Source organism: Equus caballus, chromosome 8, assembly GCF_041296265.1.
Source record: "Equus caballus isolate H_3958 breed thoroughbred chromosome 8, TB-T2T, whole genome shotgun sequence".
NCBI classification, from domain to species: Eukaryota; Metazoa; Chordata; class Mammalia; order Perissodactyla; family Equidae; genus Equus; species Equus caballus.
The window spans coordinates 1,171,478-1,192,570 of record NC_091691.1 but is presented as its reverse complement, the minus strand read 5'-3'; the positions used below and the strand labels follow the sequence as shown (position 1 = coordinate 1,192,570).

Below are 21,093 nucleotides of genomic sequence, written 5' to 3'. Positions count from 1 at the left end.
AAAGGCAGGGGGAGAAAGACAAGAAGGAGCAGAGGGCAAAAGAGCTGAGGCTCACGAAGGACCTCCTGAAGCTGTGCTACACCAAGCGGGAGCTCCAGGCCGCCCAGGGTCCCACACTGCTCCACCACTCACAGAAGGGAGGCCTCTGGGCTGGTCACTTATTCTTCCAAGCTGTTTCTTCATCTGTAAAGCAAGGGTGATATGAGTCCCCACTTTCTATAAAAAGGGCATCACACCTCACATTGCAATCATAAAGGAGAAACACACAGCAGCATCAAGACAATTTTAAAACATTGCTTTATTGTGTGTCCTAATCATTTTTGGTGTTACCTTCCATTTCTTGAAAGTATTATCAGTTCTACATTCAGTTATATGAAACTTTTACTTTTAAAATACCTTCTTCTGGTCACTGAGCAGAACTTTGAGCAATGTTTCTTAAGAGGTCCATCTACATGGTTCAAAGTCCATGGAGCGACAGGATTACTAACAAGCCTCCCAAGCTTCTTGAAATGTACACATTCATTTGATTGCAATCACAGGCTGGTGAGGTCACCAGGGAGGCCACTAAAATGCTAACTCCCTGAACAAGTCTAAAGAGGTCAGGTGGGTCTAAAGAGCTGTGGCAGCGTCCGTGTCCACACATGACGGCAGCCGAGCCGGAGCCGCAGAGCACGGAGGGCCTCCACGTGGTGAGGAGCTGGTCCTTCGGCGGGTGGGCACCAGATGGTTCATCTCCACTCAGCTCTTTCATCTTGTTTGGAATCATGCTGCAGGAGGCAGGGCACATGCTCAAGACAGCAGTCCTGACTTTCTGGTTTCTGCTGCTTCTACTTAAAAGCCAAGTGATGACATCAGGCAAGCTAATTATCCTCTCTGGGCTTCGGCATCCCAATCTCTCAAACAGACCTACTACCTGCTCATTGCCTCCTCACCAAACAGGGCTGGCGGATAAACCATGTGCACACCTACGCCCAAACTCCCGGGCCGAGCTCGGCCCCTCCTCCAGACAGCTGCCCCACACCACTGCACCCCCAGAGACTGGCAGAGCTCTGGGAGGACAGGAAATGCAAATGGTGATGGATTGGGGGATTGGGAGGCTATTAAACAAACTTGAGCCCAAATGACCCCTGGACATCTCAGCCCTCCAATTATTTTCTTGAAGAAACTGAAATCAGAAAGAAGGACTTGCCAAAATCACAATCAATGGCAAAAGTAGGACAACCAGGTCTCAAGACTCTTAGAAATGAAAACTAATTCATTTTCAAATACAGTTGCTTTACTGACAGGTATACGTTCTGAGAAATGCATCATTAGGCAATTCTGTCATTACGCAAACATCATAGAGTGCACTTACACAAACCTAGATGGTATAGCCTACTACACACCTAGGCTCTATGGTACTAATTTCATGGGACCACTGTCATATATGTGTTCTATCACTGACTGAAATGTCGTTATGCAGTGCATGACTGTATATACGAATGAGAGTTGATGCGTTAAAACCACATAAATATCTACTCTTAAAAATGACTTTTTAATTTACCCAGGAAAATAATACAACCTATTAAAAACTGAAATGTCTCCTTGCCAATTAGTGTAATGAAATAGAAGCCTGTTATAAGAATGAGATTACAGTAAACATCTCCCTCAGAATCATTTAATAAAAGTCGTTTCAAATCAACACAGTTTTCAACCTAACTATGTAACAGACATACACGGAAGAGAGAAGAGAATTAATCCAAGTAGCTTTTAGACCCAGTACTTTGAGTATACATCATCAGTCTCAAGACAAAAAAAAATCAAACTCTACCCAATCGATTTGCTTTGGTAGTACTTTTGAAACTATTCTGCGGGTGCTGTAGGATTATGCAAATGAGTAAATCTACTCATGTTGTTGGAAGCCAGAGTTCTCACTGTAGAAAAAGGGAGATACCAACATGAAACAGGGAAAGCAAGCAAGATCCTGTAATGCAAGGCTGGAACTAAAAGAAACAGTATAAACTTACACAAGGAGAGACACACACAGAGACCGACACATGCACACACACATACCTCAGCTAGACTGAAAGGTCTAGTGGCAGCACCATCCTAGTAGCAATGAACACACCTAAGACCAAAATCTTGGTTTCTAAGCACCATCTCCCACTAAAAGAACCAGTGCTCTGTGGGAAAATGCCTGGGGCAGGCAAGATACACGATGAGCCTGGTAATAAGGAATGTTCAAAATCGACAGGGACATATCAGCAGGATGCAGAAGCCAGCCTGAAGAGGTTTCCATTGCCGAAATCAATTACAACATAAGCATCAAAATGGATAATGGCAATAACAGACAACACACTGAGTAAAAAGAATTCATGAGTCCACAGTGATACTAAAAAATAAAAAGGAAGAGAAAGCTCTTTTTTACAGCCGACTACTACTAAAAGAAAGAATGGTAAGAAAAAATCAGCATTTAGCAACCATCACATGGTAATCGATTCAGGTAAGAATCATCACCGGACGCTTCAAACCACCAGGTGGGGGTCTCTCCCTCCCAACGGAGTGCCTGCCACTCACAAAGGGGAAAAGGCGCCGTTCCAGGAGAAACGCAACCAGGCCACCTCACCACGAGGCCAAGTTAACATCACCATTCCTGGGACAAATGGAGAGACAGTGCCTCTGGATGCACTGAGGAGGGCTCAAGGTCCTGAGGGGTCACTTTTGCCAAAAAAGATCAACTGAATCGGATTACAAGGAAACAATCTGATAAACCCAAACTGAGGAATATTCTATAAAATGACTGGCCTGTACTCTTCAAAAACTTCATGCCATGAAGACAAAGCTGTTCCAGATTTAAAAAGATGAGGGGCCGGCCTGGTGGTGCAGCAGTTAAGTTCGCACATTCCGCTTCTTGACAGCCCAGAGTTCGCTGGTTTGGATTCCAGGTGCGGACATGGCACTGCTTGGCAAAAGCCATGCTGTGGTAGGCATCCCACATATAAAGGAGACGAAGATGGGCACGAATGTTAGCTCAGGGCCAGTCTTCCTCAGCAAAAAGAGGAGGATTGGCAGTAGTTAGCTCAGGGCTAATCTTCCTCCAAAAAAAAAAAAAGATTAAATACACGTGACAATGCAACATATGATCCCAGGTTGAATCCTTCATTGGGAAAAAAAATATGTTGTAAATAGGACAACTGGCAAAATGGGGATATGGATGACAGCACTCCATCAGTGTTACACTTCCTAAACTTGACAACTATACTGTGATTATAAGAGAATGGCCTTGTTCTTAGGAAATATAAATTGAGGGATTTAGAAATGAAGGGCCATGATGCCTGCAACTTAGTTTCAAAGAGTTCTGCAAAAAATGGCGTGCGTGTATGAGATATATTTTATATCTGTATACACAGAGCAAGAGAGCGAGCGAGCTAGCAAGCATGCAAATATATGGTGAGTCAATGTTAACAATCGGTGGATTTAGGTGAACTGTATACAGCTGGAGTTCACAGTACTACTCTTGAAACTGGTAGGTATGAAATGTTTCCAAAGCAAAAACTTTTTAAAAAAGAAGGCGGTATCCCTTTGCCTCCTTCTGAAGAAACATACTTTGAAATCTTAATTCCTTTTGGAATTAAGCCTTCCTCAAAGCAATAAAAGAATGCAGACCATTGGATCTTTGGGATTTGGCTTCATGTATGCCCTTAAAGCACCTCTCAACTGTGTAACTTTATGTCAAAGTTTCCCTGCATGACCACTCTAATGCTAAATTATCCTTCGCGAAATTATGCCATTTAGATAAATAAGCACACAAATTTGAGCTACAGCATAAACACATGTAAAAATCAGGAGTCCAACCTGGAGCTGTGGCAGATCAGTTTTAGACTGAGACAAATCCACGAGGGTCTGGGAACGGTCAGCGGGAAGTACTACTTGTGTATTTTATAAGGTATGCCACCTCTAACTGTAAATCTCACTAATTTGCAGCTTCTGCTTGATGAAAAGTTTGGATAAGAGGTTTCCCCCAGAACCACACCCCACAGACAAAAGTACAACTGAGGAAAGTTCTCATAAAGCCTTTTTTTTTTTAAAGATTGGCACCTGAGCTAATAACTATTATGAATCTTCTTTTTTTCTTCTTCTTTTTATCCCTAAATCCCCCCAGGACATAGTTGTATATTTTAGTTGTGGGTCCTTCTAGTTCTGCTACGTGGGAGCTGCCTCAGCATGGCCCGATGAGTGGTCCCATGTCTGAGCCCAGGATCTGAACCGGCAAAACCCTGGGCTGCCGCAGCGGAGCACGTGAACTTAACCACTTGGCCATGAGGCCGGCACCTCATAAAGTCTTATTAAAAAAAAAAAATTAGAATGAGGTAAAGCTTTATGTACTGACCTACAAAGAGCTCCAAAACAGTGTCAAATGAAAAACTCAAAAAACTGTATAAAAAGCATAGTTCCATTTATGCAAAATAATCTGTGTATGAACGTCTGTAAATGTGGGGAAAAAAAAATCAACATCCTTTTACCAGACTGTCATGGGCTTTCACTGTGGCTCTGCATGCATCCTTCACACTGATGGGGTGGAGGGGGAATCTGGAGACTCTCTCTCCATCCCGGGAGTGGCCAACAAGCCACAGAGGGCTAAAGCCTGCCTTGGCCCCAAATGAGCCTCATCCCTTTCAGTCCTCTCGTTCTGTCTTAGAAGGACCACAGAGCTTTGGAGGTAAACGAACCGGCCCAGGAACCCTAGGAGGTAGCCAGTGGCACTCAAAAGGCCTCTACATCAGGAGACTCGATGTCAATCTAAGTGCGCAGGGGGTCCTAGACACTCATGTCTCCCAGCTCACCTGCCAGGACACCTCTGCCATGGCTCCTGCCCCTCGTCCAGTGCCCCAGGCAGCCGCAAGCAATCCTCTCCACAGCTATGAATTCCTAAAGAAGGTCCCCCAGGCAACAAGGCTTCTGAAACAGGGCGGGAGAGCAGGGTGGACCCGGAGGCCCTCCTGGTCCAGCATACCCACTGAGGCTCAGCTTTCAGCTCTGTCCCGTCCAACACAGAGCCGTCCACAGCTAAAGGCAGACAGGAGGCAAGCCGATCAAACTGACGGCCAGCTGCCAGGGATCCGGAAAGCCAGCCTACAGAGAGGGACCGGAAGGGAGTAGGGACCATGATCAGCCCAGGATGACTGAAGCAACGGCCACACTGGGCAGAGAGGAACGTGCGCAGCCCCTGCCTCTGCCAGCTCTCAAGCAAGGCTTGTACTATGGATGGTCTGGAGAAGGGCAGGCCACGTCCTCATGCAGGGGGCAGTCGGGTTCTCAAGCCTCAACGCCAGGCAAGGCCAGGAGCCCCTAGCTCCTCCCAGCCCCAGGCTGGGCAGCTGGTGAACTTCACTGAGGAGCCACGTTTGTGAGAAGCCTGCTCTCACCTCTCAGCGCAGCTCACATCCGCAGGAGCAAGCGCACCCCAGTGTGAGGCCCAGGCCAGCTGGCTCTGCAGCACCCCCCCACTGCTCCTCCAAAGGCGTTCCTGCAGGCCCTTGTCTGCGCCACCCCCACCAGGGGCAGCTGCGAGGCCCACTGGCTAAGGGAGCTGTTGCTCTTTATGTCAAAATATAAACAGCCATTTGTGCATTTGTTCAATAACTGATTTTTGAGTGCCCACTCTGTGCCAGACCAGGCCCAGGGGACACAGAATGAACGTGACAAAGAGCAAAACGTCAGTAAGAACAATCCTAGCCCTGTCCAAAGTACTGCGGCTGTTTTGGGGGCTCTCAGGAGCCACACACACCCCCTCTCAGATCACTGGAATGGCTAGACTCATGTAGCACTCACAATATAGCAGACACTGCTCAAAGCCACTGTGCCCTGCTGCCTCCAAGGTGGGGGCCCTCTCCCAAGAAGTATGCCCCTACGCACATACACACACAAAGCCTCGGGGGGAGGGGGGGGTCCCAAAGTGCATTCTCACAACATCTCCATGAAGTAAGCTCTGTTGTTATGTCCATGTTACAGATGAGGAAACTGAGGCACAGAGAAGTCACAGAGTGGGCAGCAGAGCGGGACTTGACCCCAGGCAGTGCAGCTCTAGGGTCAGTGCTTTTAAACCATCACACTGGACTTGCAGCTGCTCATTCTACAGACAGCCTGTTTGATGCAACGCCAGCCCTCGGCTTTCCTCCCTCCCAGGCTGCTGCCCAGAAACCCTAGGATGCTCTGGGTCCTCGGTCTACTGCACTCCAACCATGGCCCACAGGGCATTCACCCTCCCCTGGACTTGCCCTGTCAAAGCCGACCACGTCCACACTGACGGGACACATGGCCCAGCTTGCAGCAGCAAGACAAGATGTGACTGGCTTTCACTCAACATCCCAAGTCAATCAGTAAATAACGCCAGAAACAAAAATACAGCTATCACATAAGAACCATACTGTAAGCCCACCCATCACTCTGCTTGGCAAACTGTTGGCCCAAAATTGGGCTCTTGGGATTACTGACCTGCTCTGCAGACAGGAGGAGGCTGGTCACCAACTCCTCAGAACCCCAAATACAAAAGCACATGTGATGAGGGAACAATCTAGCAGTATACCAAGAAAAAGATATCTAATGGATCCCTTGCTATCTACCAGGTCCTAAATGTTGTCACTGACACATTCCACTTAGAGTCAAGAAACTAGAAGGTGATTCCCTAGGCCAAGGAGAGGGAGAGGAACAGAGGTCAGACATCACCCGTGCAGGGAGGGCAGGGAGCGCCGACAACTAGATCTCCCACGATGTAGGCCTCAAGTGCTGTGGAACTGCCAGGGGAGGGAAGGGGTGAGGAAAGTGCCAGTAAGCTAGGCCTGGGAAGGCTGCAAGCGAGAGCCATCTGGGCGAGGTGAACAGGAAAGGCACAGCCGAACAGCAGTGAGACGGTGCAGGCGCATTCGCCAAAGCATGCAACAACAGCACATCCTTCACTCCTCAGACTAGAACCACCAACTGAAACACCAACCCTGACTCGCAGCCACCTGAAGCAACTGGAGCTTCAACCACAGTGCTTCCTGTGCCCTCAAGACTGCCCCACGGTGACACAGTGCCTGCCCACAGCAGGAGGGAGTGAGGGTTTGTCACGGGGCGACTGCAAACAATGGGGTGGGGAGCAGCACTGTTCATCTCCTGGGGGCACCAAGCACAGGAGCCTCCTCTTGCTCTCTGCAGTGGCCAAAGCATTCAGAGGAAAGGGCCATGGAGTATGCCACTGACTCTCAAATGGTTCAGAAAACAATGACACGTGTGTGTACACATCTATGCACAAGCACATGGACACACAAGGAGGATAAGGCAGATAAGGGAAAATGCTAACAAAAGATAAATCTGGGAGAGGATATGCAGTTATTCTTTGAGCTAATTTAATTCTTGCAACTTTCCTTAAGTTTGAAATTATTTCCCAGAAAAAGGTTTCTTTACCAAAAAAAAAAAAAGACAATTCATTAGCTAGAATGATTGGTTAGTGTGTTACACTACTTCCAGCTAAAAAGAATGAAATCACTAAGCCCAAATCCCAGTGTGCCGGCAGGGCAAGTCCTACAGGGTTATAGGGTGGGGGGCTGTGGAGAAAAGAGCTCCAAAGTCAGGAGGCACTTGGCAAGCCCAGGTGCAGGCTCAACTTTCCAGCTACTTCTACGAGCTTTGACCACTTCTGCTTATAAAATATCCACACTCTTGCTATTCACTACCCCAGGTGCTGCTCCAGAGGCAAGCCTGTGGCCACTTGTCAGCTCACTGAGGATTTACCAGTTCAGCACAGCAAGCAGGCCCTTCCAGAAAAGGGGAAAGAACCCTGGATGGAGTTGTAGCTGAAACCATGGCATGATTCTCTTTCAGAACTGACACTAGAAAAACAGTTTTAGAATCAGCAATTGATGCTGCATTCCTTGTACAGAGAAAGGGTCAACGGGACGACATCACAGGCAGCGGCCCCTAAACACCCCTGTATGTTTGTCACCATTTGGCAGAGCTCCCCAACCTTCCTTTCTCACCGCATCCCCAGTGGACATGATCACACATCATCACTGGCCATTATGGCTAACCATAGAAGGGACGTGGGAGGAGGGCTGGTTCTACCCCTCAGACTGGAGTATTAAGGTGGAAAAAGGTTCTGCATCCCCACCTAGAGAACCACTGGGTGAACAGGAGGAGAGGCAGCCTGGGGCTCCGCAGGTGGGGCTCCAGGGCAGGACATACACAGCAAGAGTGGACAGAGCCCTGACCAAGGGTGCATGATGTGATTGCCAAATACTTTAAACCTCCCAGATGCTCATCAAAGGTGGAATGGATATATAATTGGATAAAGAGATATATACACAATTAAATTCTATACAGCAACAACAACAAAAAGGATGCATGATGGGGGCAGGCCAGACTTCTGGGATTGAAATCTCAGTCACTTAACTTGATGAGCTCTCTATAGCATAGATCAGTTTCCCCATGTGTAAAATGGGGCTAATAACAGTACCTCACAGGAACCACCAGAGAGTTAAATAAATCAATGCATGTTAGTGCTACAACAGTGCCTGTCACAAAACACATCCTCAATCAACCAAGAAATGCACTTATGTAAATATAAAATGCAAGCATGCATTTAAAAGAAACTTTGGCAAAAAGTCAAGTTTAGCACTCTCCCGTTGCCTACACCGCTTGAAAGTCCTCAGACACGGGCCTGCATCAGAGAGGGGCCAACAGTGGCCTGGCCCAGGTCGTCAAAGGCTCCACCTGGCAGAAATCAAAGGACACCCTCCCCACCCGCCTCCTTCCCAGGAAGCAGGTTCCTGCTGGTGCCCTCCTCACACCCAAATACGGGTCTAAGCCAGGACTCTGAGAGAAAGAAGGCAGGCCAAGACCGGAGAAGCAGACCCTTGCAAATGCCAGCCAGCAGAGCCCTGCCGGGAAGGACACAAAGCACACACAAGAATATCTGACCCGGCATGAGACCCGTCCTTGCTGCCCAACCAAAATCAGGGAGCCAGCTGGAGTCCCCCAGGTTTTGAAGGACAAGTCAAGACACCACTAGGGTCTGCTGCAAAGTTCTGATCTGGAGAGTCATGAAATGAAAAGGTAACTTTGCTCCCTCTACCAGAGCCACCTCCCCACCCCAACTCAGACCTAAGTGTGAGGTCTCCAGTGAACCTGCTTCACAGGTACAAACGGTTGGCCACCTCTGCCACCTGCCTCTGGGCGCCCACATTCAGGGGACTGATTTATACTTAGTCTCTGCTTCCACACTTAAAGCGCACTCCTAGCGAGAGAAGTTTATTCTCTTCATTTGAGCATCCTTAGCGATGGGGGCAAGCAGCAAGGACTCGAAGACACTTGAATTGCTGCTGGCTAGTTGGCAGGATTTGTGGATACACAGTAAAGAAAAAGGAGTGGGGGACATTGGTCACCGTCCATCATCCAGGAAGGAGATGCTAGACCTGGAACCAGAGGCACTCCGAGGAAGAAAGGCGCGATATATGGCCTTATCCCTCAGAGTCCAGGACCTGATGTGTAAAACTGGGACCCAGGAGCCAGAACAGGGTGATGTTTCACCTCTCCTCAGGTGCAGACACGTCTCCTCAACAACCCAATCACAAGAACCCGCAAACCCATTGGCTCTGGTCCCAAGAGTCCACACAATACCCCCCTCAACAGGTGGCCCTTTTCCTGGCTTCCTTTCCTACCAATGCCACCCACTTCTAGTTACTCCACTGCCCAAAGAACATCAAAAGCAGTGAGCAACCAGCTCCACTCAGGAAGCCCAGAGATGTGTCACTGGAGAGCCTTCAGGCTGAGCATGGGCCCGGGTCCTTGGCCACCATGTAGACACTGGGGAGCAGAGAGACGCAGCATGTCCGGGGTGGGAGCCTGGCTAGGCCACGGCAAGGATGCACACTGCTGGGCTCCCCAGCCTGCCTTCAAACACCAGGGCCTGACAGTGTTCAGAAAGCCCTGGGCACTTCCGCCTTCATGGGCTCCCTGCTGCACATAAAAAAATTAAGAATCATGCTTTTCAACTGTGTTAGTGTAAAGATGAATGTATTTACATATGTATATTACTAATTTTCTTGACCTAAAAGTTCGGAGTTTTTCCCGCTAATTTTAAAAGAAATCAAACATTTTTGCGGGCTACGAAAAGCACTGGGGACCCCCAGCACCGGGCCTCCTGTGCCTGATGGATAAATCGGCCCTGCATTTGGGGATTTGATTTTCTTGTTGCAGTTCAAGGAAGGAGGCATACGCCAAACACAGATAAAGAGGAAAATTATGTGGGGCCTTCTAGCTGCCATGATTCTGATTCCCCACCACAAGCCTACTTATAAAAACACAAACTCCAAGTGGAGTTCCAAAAGCATTTAATCATCACACACAAGGCGCACTCCTAAGTGCCTGGCACTGTGCAGGCTCCGAGGGCGGCAACACAGCCGCGATGCAGCGCGTCGGTCTCTGCGCGCGACGCTCGCGGACCCTAGTACCTCCTCGGGGCCGGTCTCTGAGCCGAGCACTTCTCAAGTGCAACACCTCACGGAGTGACGGTAAGCGACACAGCTACCGCTCTGCAGCGGAGGAGTTTCCAAGGCTGAGACGCTGGCACCAACCACTGCTGGGCGGAAGCCTGGGAAACCTGGCGCCTCCACGAGCAGCTCTCTCGACACCCAGCACTCAGCCTGAGCCCAGCCGCTGGGCCAGCAAGGAGGCCGCGCCCCACGGGCGCAGCCAGAGCACCCGCAGGCCCCCGAGGCGAGGTCGAGCCCCGCACAGTCTCGCTTCCGTCAACCTCCAAGCATGCAGAGCTCCATGGATGCGGGTCCAAAAGCAACATCCCTCCAGAACAAAGTTCCGTGACACGCGCGGCAACCTGAGCCCACGTAAACTCACGGCTCGGTCCCGGCGAGGGGGCGGCGCCCTCTGGGGACGCAGCCGGCCAGGCGGAGGGAGGTCCCGGCGACCCCCGCCCGCCCCGCCCCGACCGCCCGCGCGCCCCGCCCCGCCGCCCCCGCCGCGCCGCGCACCTGGCCGCAGTGGCTCGGTGACGGTGAGCACGAGCAGGAAGAGCAGCAGGAAGGCACCGCTGTCTGCCTTGGGCACCATTTATCCTCCGTTCATCGTCCCCGGGGCGGCCGCGTGACCCCGCGGGGAGGCCGGACCGGGCCGGGCTGAGGGTCAGGCGCCGAGGAGGGGCCGGGGCCGGGCGCGGAGGGGCGGCGGGAGAGGTCTCCGGCTGGGCCGCTGAGGGGCTGGGCGCGGGCTGGAGCGCACTCTCGGCCGCGGCCTCGGGCTCCGACTCCGGCTCCGCGCAAGATGGCGGCCGTCCTGCTCGGCTCCGCGCCGCCCCGCCTCCCGCCCGCACGCCGGCGCCAGCCAATCAGCGCCGAGGCGGGGGGCGGGGCCTGCGTGCGGACCATTGGCCGGGCGGGGGGCGGAGCGCCCGAAGGGGGCGAGGCCTAAGGTCAGGGAGGCGGAGGGCGGGGACTGCGGGGAGGGCCCGACGGGGGGCGTGGCCACGAGGGGTGAAGTGCGCCGTTGGCTAAGCAGAGAGGTGGGGCTCGGGGGCGGAGCCTAGCTTGTAGGGCCTCCAAAGGGCCAAGGATCCGAGGCGCGGGGCAGAGCGGTAGGGGAGGGGCACCGGACCAAGATGACGGACACAGACAAGGGCGGGGGCGAGGGGCCGCGGGCGGCCCAGGGGCAGAGCGTGAATGGAGCAGGCGGGACGCAGGGAGGCGGGGGAGGGGGACGCGGCTGAAGCAGGACCCTGGGACACGAAGGGTTTTCAAATTCTGCACACCTGCAAGCCCAGGTCCCGTCAGCGGCCCAAGAGTGCGCCCTAAAGTAGTCTTTTTAAAGCTGAACCGCTGTGGAAAAAGGATGAGGAAGATGGGAGGGACCTGGACTATCTTTGAGGAGGTTCTGGGGGTGGGGAAGAAGGATCAACCCTGTAAGGAACAGGCAGGTGTGGCTTCATCGGCGCACACAACTGAAAGTGTTTCAAACAGATGAGGAAATAGCCTACAGGAGTGTCATACCGGGAGCGCTGACAGGGGAAGTCCCATCCCAGAGAGCGTGTGGAGCAAGGCTGGCTTCTGGAGGAAGGGCCCTGCCTACACAAGGCGGGGGGTGGGGAAGGGCAAGGAAGGCTGGGCACAGCTGCTGCCACAGCAGGCCAGGTCTGCGTAGGGGAAAGCTGCTGGGGATAGTGCTTCAAGTGCTGGCCTCGCACCTGTCATCGAGAACAAGGTGACCGTGCTGAGGGACAGAGCAGATGGGGTGTTCTAGCAGGAGAGGAACAAGCTGTCCAAAGGAAGGAGCAGCAGCCACGCACATAAGGCCTGACACGGGGTGTCAGCGCTGCGGAAGAGGGTGAAGATGGGAGCAGAGCCAACAGGAAAGGGCCAAGGCTGGTGGGGACCCATCCCAGCCTGGCCCACCTCCAGCCCCATGGACTCACTCCCCACAAGCAGTCCTCCCAGGCCCCTTCAAGGCATGGTCCTCCTGAGTGTCCCAGTATTCCAGCCTGCGACCCTCAGGGTCATCTGAGGGAGAGGCACCCACTCCCTCTGGGTGGATATGACCAAGGTGAAACCCAAAGCTAGGCCAGACCTGCCTGCTCCTGCCCTGAAGCAGGTGCTAGACAATGGGGCTATCACAGCAGAGGAGCCCCACTGCTGGCAGAAACATTGGTCCCTGTCCAATGCTGTCCTGGCCACTTATACCATCCTCAGGGAACATTCCCAGGAGCAGCTGCTGGCACTCAGAGTGGGATCCAAGCCTTGCCTTCTGCCCCCAGCCCCAGATCTGTCCTGGGAGCCCAGCCAGGGCTACAGGCTGGACAGACCCCTGGGAGAGAACTCAGGGCCAAGATCAGAAATCCCTGCCACTTGTCCCCCAGCAGAGCCACTGTTGGAGAAGCAGGTTGGCAAAGGTTCGGATGAGGAAAGAAAAATATAGGAAGATGAAAAGTACGACCAAACCATGCAGGCCAAAGGCAGAGCCCTGGCTTCCTAAACTGCAGTGACCGCTAGGCCAGGAGCCTGCCCCTCCTGATCAACCTCCAGCTTTCTCAGCCCTGCTGTGTGGCCTGCAGGCTGCCTATGTGGACACCTGTCAAGGGTTTCCAGGGCTGATGGGAGGGAAAAGACATCAGGGACATTTTCCCCCAACTCCCTCTCTGTGGGGTCACTGTGGCCTCCACCTAAGGTCACTGCCTCTCTCTTCCCAGGTTCCAGTGACCATCCCTTCCTTCTTCTTGGAGTCTGTTACTACCCTTGGGGTTCCCTACACTGTTCCCACTTGTGTAAATCATCCCTTTATTACACCCTCCTCAGACTGCCCTAACTTGAGTATGTCTTCTGTTTCCTGCCGGGACCTGGACTGATATGACCACCCACCCTGCGTTTCCTGGGACGCCCTGGGTTGCAGTAACCAGCCCCACTGCTCCATAAGCAATACTGGCCGCAGGTTTGGAGGCCTGAGCAGGCTGCTATATTCCCCACAGCCCCCCTCCTACCTCAGGTCTCAGCCAAGCGCAAGACCATTCTCCACTGGCCTTCAGTCGGCCCCAGCCCACTGGCCGGCCTTCCAGAGTTCCAAGTCCAAGTGCCTCAGGCCAGAGCCTCATTCCCCCAGGGCACTCCTCCTTTATGACTTCACCCACCGAAGTCACCTGGGAGACAAAACTGAACATTCTACCCCAGAGTCTTGGCCTCTAGGAGGCAGGGACAGCAGGCCTGGCCAGCCCAGAGGACTCTCTGTCCACAGTGTAAATGAGGACGCTGCTGGCCCATGTCCCGCAGGGATGTAGAGGGCAGGCTCAGAGGCACTGGGCACTCCCGGCACCATGGATGATGCTGCCGTCCTCAAGCGACGAGGCTACATCATGGGGATAAATTTGGGAGAGGGCTCATACGCAAAAGTCAAATCCGCTTACTCTGAGCGCCTGAAGTTCAACGTGGCGGTCAAGATCATCGACCGCAAGAAAGCCCCCACGGACTTCTTGGAGAAATTCCTTCCCCGGGAAATTGAGATTCTGGCCATGCTAAACCATCGCTCCATCGTCAAGACCTATGAAATCTTCGAGACATCAGATGGCAAGGTCTACATCGTCATGGAGCTCGGGGTCCAGGGCGACCTCCTTGAGTTCATCAAAACCCGGGGAGCCCTGCATGAAGATGATGCTCGCAATAAGTTCCACCAGCTCTCCTCAGCCATCAAGTACTGCCATGACCTGGATGTCGTCCACCGAGATCTCAAGTGTGAGAACCTTCTCCTGGACAAGGACTTCAACATCAAGCTGTCCGACTTTGGCTTCTCCAAGCGCTGCCTGCGGGACGACAGTGGCCGACTGACACTGAGCAAGACCTTCTGCGGGTCGGCGGCGTACGCGGCCCCCGAGGTACTACAGGGCATTCCCTACCAGCCCAAGGTGTACGACATCTGGAGCCTGGGAGTGATCCTCTACATCATGGTGTGCGGCTCCATGCCCTATGATGACTCCAACATCAAGAAGATGCTGCGCATCCAGAAGGAGCACCGCGTCAACTTCCCACGCTCCAAGCACCTGACAGGCGAGTGCAAGGACCTCATCTACCGCATGCTACAGCCAGACGTCAACCGACGGCTGCACATCGATGAGATCCTCAGCCACTGCTGGGTACAGCCCAAGGCCCGGGGCCTGTCCTGTGCAGCCATCAACAAGGAGGGCGAGAGTTCCCGGGGCACTGAGCCCGCGTGGACCCCTGAGCCTGGCTCTGACAAGAAGTCCGCCACCCAGCTGGAGCCCCAAGAAGAGGCACTGCCCGAGACAAAACCAGAGGAGGACAAACTGCAAGGGCAGGTGTCAAGGCAGTCGGAGACCAAGGGCCTCACCAGCGAGCAGTCGAGCAGGGAGACAGAGGAAGGGGCCCCTCCGCAGCCTTCAGAGACGCACACCTAGCGAGCCTCTTGCGGCCCAGGGGGCCTGCAGGGAATGAAGCAGAGCTCACGGCTTGAGGCGTGAGCTCTGAAGAAGCCGAGGGATGAGCCAGACAAGGAAGACAATACCGGATGAGCCACTATTTTCGTCAGTTTCTTTTCCCTCCCTTTGAACTTGGAAGCCCACGTGGCTAAAGAAGCAATAAATCACTATATTAGTGCAGACTCCAAGGTGAATGTCTTTACCCCAACTGACAGCGGTCCTCCAGGGAGAGGATGCTGCACTCCCCCTGGCTCCCCACTCTTCAGATCAGATTGCACTGTGCATCACTTCCTGCTTGGGAAAATACATCCCTGTGTGCCCTGCCCTGACAGTGACCTCAGGCCCTGGACCAGAGCAGAGTGCTGAGTGAGGAAGATGCTGCTTCAACAGGGAGGCCATGAGTGTGGTGCTGGGGTGGGGAGGGGACAAAGAGAGGACAGGACCAGGAAGGGCAAGGTGGTTGCCTGCAGAGGAGGGGGCATCCCTCTGGGAGAGCTGGCTCTGTCTGCAGTTGGGGCTGAGGGGCTGAGCCCTCAACACTCCAGTGCAGTCGTCCCCACAAGGCTGCTGGAGGGGAGGGGCCTACAGAAGGCAGGTGGACCAGCCTCTTGGCCCCTCTTTAGCTCCCCACCCTGGTGGGCAACTCGTTCTGTTCATCAGGGGTTCCCCGGTGTCCAGCCCGGACCTGGTTCTCGAAGGTGCCCTGAGTCACCCCACCCTGTCATTCCCCCTGCCCAGAAGCAGGGGACTCCAATGGCCCAGCCACACTCCAGCCTGTGTGTCCCACAGTCACTGTGTGGCCTTGACCACATCCCATTCCCCTCTACTCCCAGTCTGTCCCCATAGGTGATGCTCCCAGTCAGAGTAGACAAGCTGATAGTGGTGAGTAGGACAGAGGACAGGCATCCTCTCAATGCATGCCTGGCCCCTGCAGCCACCAGTGTTCTGCAGAGGGCACAGGCCTACATTTGGCAGCACTGGCTGCTGTGCCCTACAGGGCCCTGCCTGTGTCGTTTCTCAGGCAGTCCTCACCTCGGCCATGGCAGCCCCTTTCTCTTCCTGCTCTGGGTTCACTCTGGACAACCTCACGTAGACCTGTGAGTTTAACAAACCAAGAGCACAAGAGCCTTCAGACTCACCTCTCCCCCTGCCCATGTCAGTGTCTTGGGAAGACCCCAACCCCAGTCCCCTGGGAGAAGGTTCAGTGAGTACCCCACCCCATGGAGTCCCCTACTCTGCCTGGCTCCTCCCTCTCCCCATAACCACCTTCACCCATTCTGTCGTCATATCTCCATGCTCCTATGTGTCATGGTTCAGCCACCACCAAGGCCTCTGTCCCTGCCCTCCCATCACCTCCCACAGTGGCCAGAACCCCCTCCCCGCACAGTCTGGCTCCTGCTGCTTGTGGATAGGATCCCAGTGCCTGGGCTTTGGGGTCCTCCCAGGTCTGTCCTCCTGGCCTCCCAGCCGCCTCCCTCACCCCTACACGTACATGCCTTGTGGACATACCATGCTTGTGGATATACCCCTGCAGAACTTGCCCATCTCTCCAGGCTCAGCCAAAGGGCCGTGGCCTCCACAAATCCTTCTGGGAGCCCCTGATAGCACTCAGCAGCCTGCCACTGTGAGCCCTGCCAGGGCGGGCCTGCGAGTGCTCAGCGTCCAAGCATAGAACAGGCCCTGAGTGATACTGGAGGAGCCCTCCAGTTTTTCCCGTGGGCCTCAGGAGCCCAGACACGCTCGGCCCGTCTGGTGATGGAAGAGAATTCCAGAGCACATGGGGCCAGCTGGGTGGGGACAGCCTGAGGAGAGCCTCGTGACCCTCCTCCCCTCAGTCAGCTCTGTGGCCTGCTGTGGTCATCAGGGCAGTGGGCAGTGCATGATGAGAGGCCCTAGGAGTGACTCACCGCAGCCCAAGCCAGGAGGGACTGCAGGAAGGAGCACCTACTGTGTGCTTTACAAGTGAGGAGGTGGCTCAGAGAGGGTGGGTGACTGCCTGAAGTCACACAGTGGGAACCAGTGGCCCAGGTGACTGAAGCCTACTCCTCCCCAGGTGGCCTCACATGCTAGGCTACTCCTGTGAGCTGCTCAACCCAATGGGTTTGGCCCTGGCTCAGACTCCTTTGGTGATCCCCCAAGGCTCTAGGCTCAAGACCCTCAAGGTGGCCTCCTTGGCTTGCCACGCTCCCTCCTGCCCTCAAACACCCTTGCCAAGCTGTGTCCTTTTAGGACATCACATGCACTACTGATCCTTCGTCTGCTGCCTCCATCACCTCCCCGACCACCCACGTAGAAAGAGGCCTTCCCCACTCTCCCCCTGAACACCAAGCACACAGCACGGCACACCTGTCCTGGCAACTTGTGACACACGCCTGCGACAGAGGACGAACGAACTGTGGGGCTTCCAAAGTACCTAAGGAGACATACAGGAGGCCGTGTTTTCCAAAGCAAAACCCACGTATGTGCCCCGAAAAGGGTTTTCACTTTGTTTCCAGGAGCAAAAGACCATTTGAGAGATACAAACGATGTTCTATCCCAGGGTTCCAACAGCTACAACACACCCCCTCCTCACAAAGGTCCAAACTGATATAATTCTGGACACCTCCTCACCCATGTGTTTGCTCTTAACCGTCAATGCTCTGGGTGCTGCCACCCCAGGACCTCCAGAACCCTGGCTCCGCCCGAGGCCCCACCCACTCGCTGACCAGCACACCAGATCCTTCTCTCTCCCTGTCACCTGATCCCTGCAGGCCCGCCCTGCTCCAGCCTCCTCTTGCTAGTCAAAGGCCCTAGCCTCACTCACCCCAAAGCCCATCCTCTGCGGCTCTGCCAGGGATCACCTCCAAACATGACTTGGGGCGTGGCTCCTTTTGCCCCTGCAATGGCCGCTCCTCACTCAGGAAAGAGCCCCCACGGAGCTTCTCTTCCACCTCCCTCTTCCTGACTGTGGGACTCAGCCATTCTCCATACAAGCCCTCTCCTCTCCCAGGCTCTTCCCTGCCTGGGTGCTCCACCAGCTCCTCTACCAGACTGAAGCCCAGCCCGTCCTCCCAGGCCAGGCCCAGCTCTCAAAACACATCTGCCAGGCTAGTGCTCTGGGCCACCCGGCTGGGCACTCGCGGCACCCAAGCCCTGCCTGCCCTCCCACCCCAGCATGCCCTGCTCCCATGGCAGCAGCAGCAGCAGTGGTCATCCACCCACTCTCCACCCCAAATAAGAGCTGCCCTTGTCCACCAGGCTTGGAACCACTGCCGGCCTGGCCACACCCGTGCGGTCCCGCTCAGGCACCACTGGTTCCAAGGACACAAGCCCTCGAAGGGGTTTTCTTAAGACCCCAAAGACGTTGCAGGAAATTGGCCCTAGTGGGACAAGAACCAATGCAGGGTCAGTCCCTGTGGCCAGGAGAGGGAAATGGGCTTGGGGCTGGCACTCTGGCTGGACCTAGGCAGCATCTCTCTTGGGCCTGACTCCTGACTGGGGAGCCACAGCAAGGAGGAACAGGAAGGGTTACCACAGTCCTGGGTGACAGCTTCCTTCCAGTGGGTGTGGAGTGGGCGCTCCTGCGAAGCCGGCTTGGCTTCTAGGGTTCCAGGGGCCCTGTTCCCCCCAGGCCCAGTCCCCACTCACGGCAGCCTGGCTTTATGACTTCACATGCTGAAGTCACGTGGAGACAATGCTGAGCGTTCCACCCCTCCAAGTCCAGGCCCAGCCCGGCCAGACGGCCCCCACAGTGTAAATGAGGACAATGCCGGCTGGCCCACGTCGGGAGGGGATGTAGAAGGCAGCAGCGCTGGCCGCTCCTGGCACCATGGATGATGCCGCGGTCCTAAGGAAGAAGGGTTACATCGTTGGCATCAACCTTGGCAAGGGCTCCTACGCAAAAGTCAAATCTGCCTACTCGGAGCGCCTCAAGTTCAACGTGGCGGTCAAGATCCTCGACCGCAAAAAAACGCCCACCGACTTTGTGGAGAGATTCCTTCCTCGGGAGATGGACATCCTGGCAACCGTCAACCACCGCTCCATCATCAAGACCTACGAGATCTTCGAGACATCAGATGGGCGCATCTACATTGTCATGGAGCTCGGGGTCCAGGGCGACCTCCTCGAGTTCATCAAGTGCCGGGGAGCCCTGCATGAGGACGTGGCACGCAAGATGTTCCGCCAGCTCTCCTTGGCCGTCAAGTACTGCCATGACCTGGACATTGTCCACCGAGACCTCAAGTGTGAGAACCTTCTCCTGGACAAGGACTTCAACATCAAGCTGTCGGACTTTGGCTTCTCCAAGCGCTGCCTGCGGGACGGCAGCGGCCGCGTCATCCTCAGCAAGACCTTCTGTGGGTCGGCAGCGTACGCGGCCCCCGAGGTACTACAGGGCATTCCCTACCAGCCCAAGGTGTACGACATCTGGAGCCTGGGCGTCATCCTCTACATCATGGTGTGCGGCTCCATGCCCTATGACGACTCCGACATCAAGAAGATGCTGCGCATCCAGAAGGAGCACCGCGTGGACTTCCCACGCTCTAAGAACCTGACAGGCGAGTGCAAGGACCTCATCTACCGCATCTTGCAGCCAGATGTCAACCGGCGGCTGCACATTGATGAGATCCTCAGCCACTCGTGGCTGCAGCCCCCCAAGCCCAAAGCCATGTCTTCTGCCTCCATCAAGAGGGAGGGGGAGGGCAAGTACCGGGCCGACTGCAAACTGGACACCCGGCCAGGCTCGAGGCCTGAGCACCGGCCAGACCATCGGCCCGACCACATGCTGGGGGCCAAAACCCAGCACCGGCTACTGGTGCTGCCCGAGAATGAGGACAGGATGGAGGACAGGCCGGCCGAGACCTCCAGGGCAAAAGACCATCACGTCTCCGGAGCCGAGGCGGGGAAAGCGAGCACCTAGTTGTGCTGAGGGCCCGGGGGGCGTGGAGCACGGTGAGCGCCCACATAAACTAGGTAGGCAGGTAGGAGCTGAAGAAGCCACAGGTGCAAGAACAAGTAAAATCGGTCAATTAAACCACTATTTTGATTACGTTCTATTAGCTTTCTTCCACTTAGTAGCAAAGACGTTAATTGCTGACCATCAAATAAACCACAAAGTGTATACAAGCATCGAGAGCACCCCGTGAGGAGTCTTTTTCTCTGGGACTCAGCCAATCACCTTCCCTGCGGCGCGGGGGTCTCTAGCGCAGGGACTCTGCAGGTCTCTGCAGGGACCGGTGCTCAGGCTCAGGGAGACTCATGGTGAGGCCCTGCAGGCAAGGAGAGGACTGCAGCCGCCACCACTGCCGGGCCCCCCACGGGTCTCCCTTGGACCTGCCCCATGCCCAGAGTGCCCAGGGCTGGCCAGGTGCACACGTCTCCCCACCTCAGGGGCGGTGCAGCCCACCCTGACCCCATCCCACTCCCTCAGACATCCCCTTTTTCTCAGTATCCTCCTCTCTCTCCATTCTGGGGGTTGAGACTGGTGACCTTGGCCACTTGAGTGTCCCTTCCAGACCCCAAGGGCAGCCCCAGCTGAGACCTTTCAGCTCACCCTCCCCACCCCTTCCCATTTGCCCACATAGCAGCCCTCAGTTCTGTCTCCAGCCATTCCCCAGGGCCTACTCTGCACATCAGCCAAGAGCTTATGTAGTCAGCACCTGGCCCTGGGTGGCCCTGCCTGGACAGCATCCTCCTCTGCATCTCACTCACACCCACTCAGTCCTCTGCCTCCCCACTTCCTGGGGGCTCCCCTGGGCTCAAGCCCACCCTTCCCAACGGGAGAAAAGCACCAAAAGCTGCACTTTCCTGAGCCCTGGGCAGTCCCAGCCCTGGGCCCATGCTCACCCGCTGAGCCCACCTCCAGCCACCATGGTGGACACAGGGCACAGCCAGGGCTCAACCCCTGGGCACTCGCAGGAACTACTATCGAGGAGCACAGGTTAGTGGGCGCCCAGAAGGTGGCAGGCCTTGCGCCAGCCTCCAGAGAACATGGTCCTCATGGAGGGAGCAAGAGGACTGACACAGAAGGACCCAAGAAGCTGGCCTGGTGCAAGGCTTGGCACAGGGCTGGGCATGCTCAGAGCAAGGACTCTGGTCTCAGCTGATTCCAGCTGTGCCTTGCTGAGCACCCTGGGCACAACCTGACCCCATCTGAAGCCTAAAGGGACACG

At 54.8% G+C, this 21,093-nt stretch overlaps 3 protein-coding genes across 16 annotated transcripts in view; 2 read left to right on the top strand and 1 right to left on the bottom strand.

Annotated features, from left to right (window-relative positions):
* Window positions 1–11,344, bottom strand: part of DGCR2 (DiGeorge syndrome critical region gene 2) — an 89,280-nt gene extending 77,936 nt beyond the window's left edge. For 10 of the 14 annotated variants that reach the window (XM_070275978.1, XM_070275980.1, XM_070275989.1 and 7 more), the window contains exon 1: window positions 11,007–11,336. In XM_070275978.1, the coding sequence (XP_070132079.1) occupies window positions 11,007–11,085 (79 nt within the window). In that variant the 5' untranslated portion in view covers window positions 11,086–11,336. Of the gene's footprint in view, window positions 1–11,006 lie in introns of all 14 variants that reach the window. The other 4 variants (XM_070275982.1, XM_070275985.1, XM_070275987.1 and 1 more) reach the window with 3 other exon arrangements.
* Window positions 11,345–11,446: 102 nt separating this feature from the next.
* Window positions 11,447–15,126, top strand: TSSK1B (testis specific serine kinase 1B). The gene is made up of 2 exons (XM_070275995.1): window positions 11,447–11,533; window positions 13,411–15,126. Exon 2 carries the CDS (start codon window positions 13,829–13,831, stop codon window positions 14,921–14,923), a length of 1,095 nt encoding a protein of 364 aa, XP_070132096.1. The 5' UTR covers window positions 11,447–11,533; window positions 13,411–13,828; the 3' UTR covers window positions 14,924–15,126.
* A 3,414-nt stretch (window positions 15,127–18,540) lies between these two features.
* On the top strand, window positions 18,541–20,047 carry TSSK2 (testis specific serine kinase 2). Its single transcript, XM_070275997.1, has one exon. The coding sequence runs from the start codon at window positions 18,753–18,755 to the stop codon at window positions 19,839–19,841; it is 1,089 nt and encodes a 362-aa protein (XP_070132098.1). The 5' UTR covers window positions 18,541–18,752; the 3' UTR covers window positions 19,842–20,047.
* The last annotated feature ends 1,046 nt before the right edge of the window (window positions 20,048–21,093 follow it).

What these genes read in the sequence shown, in the direction of transcription:
- TSSK2 (XM_070275997.1), top strand. Translation starts at nt 18,753, where the DNA reads ATGGATGATGCCGCGGTCCTAAGGAAGAAGGGTTACATCGTTGGCATC.
- TSSK1B (XM_070275995.1), top strand. Translation starts at nt 13,829, where the DNA reads ATGGATGATGCTGCCGTCCTCAAGCGACGAGGCTACATCATGGGGATA.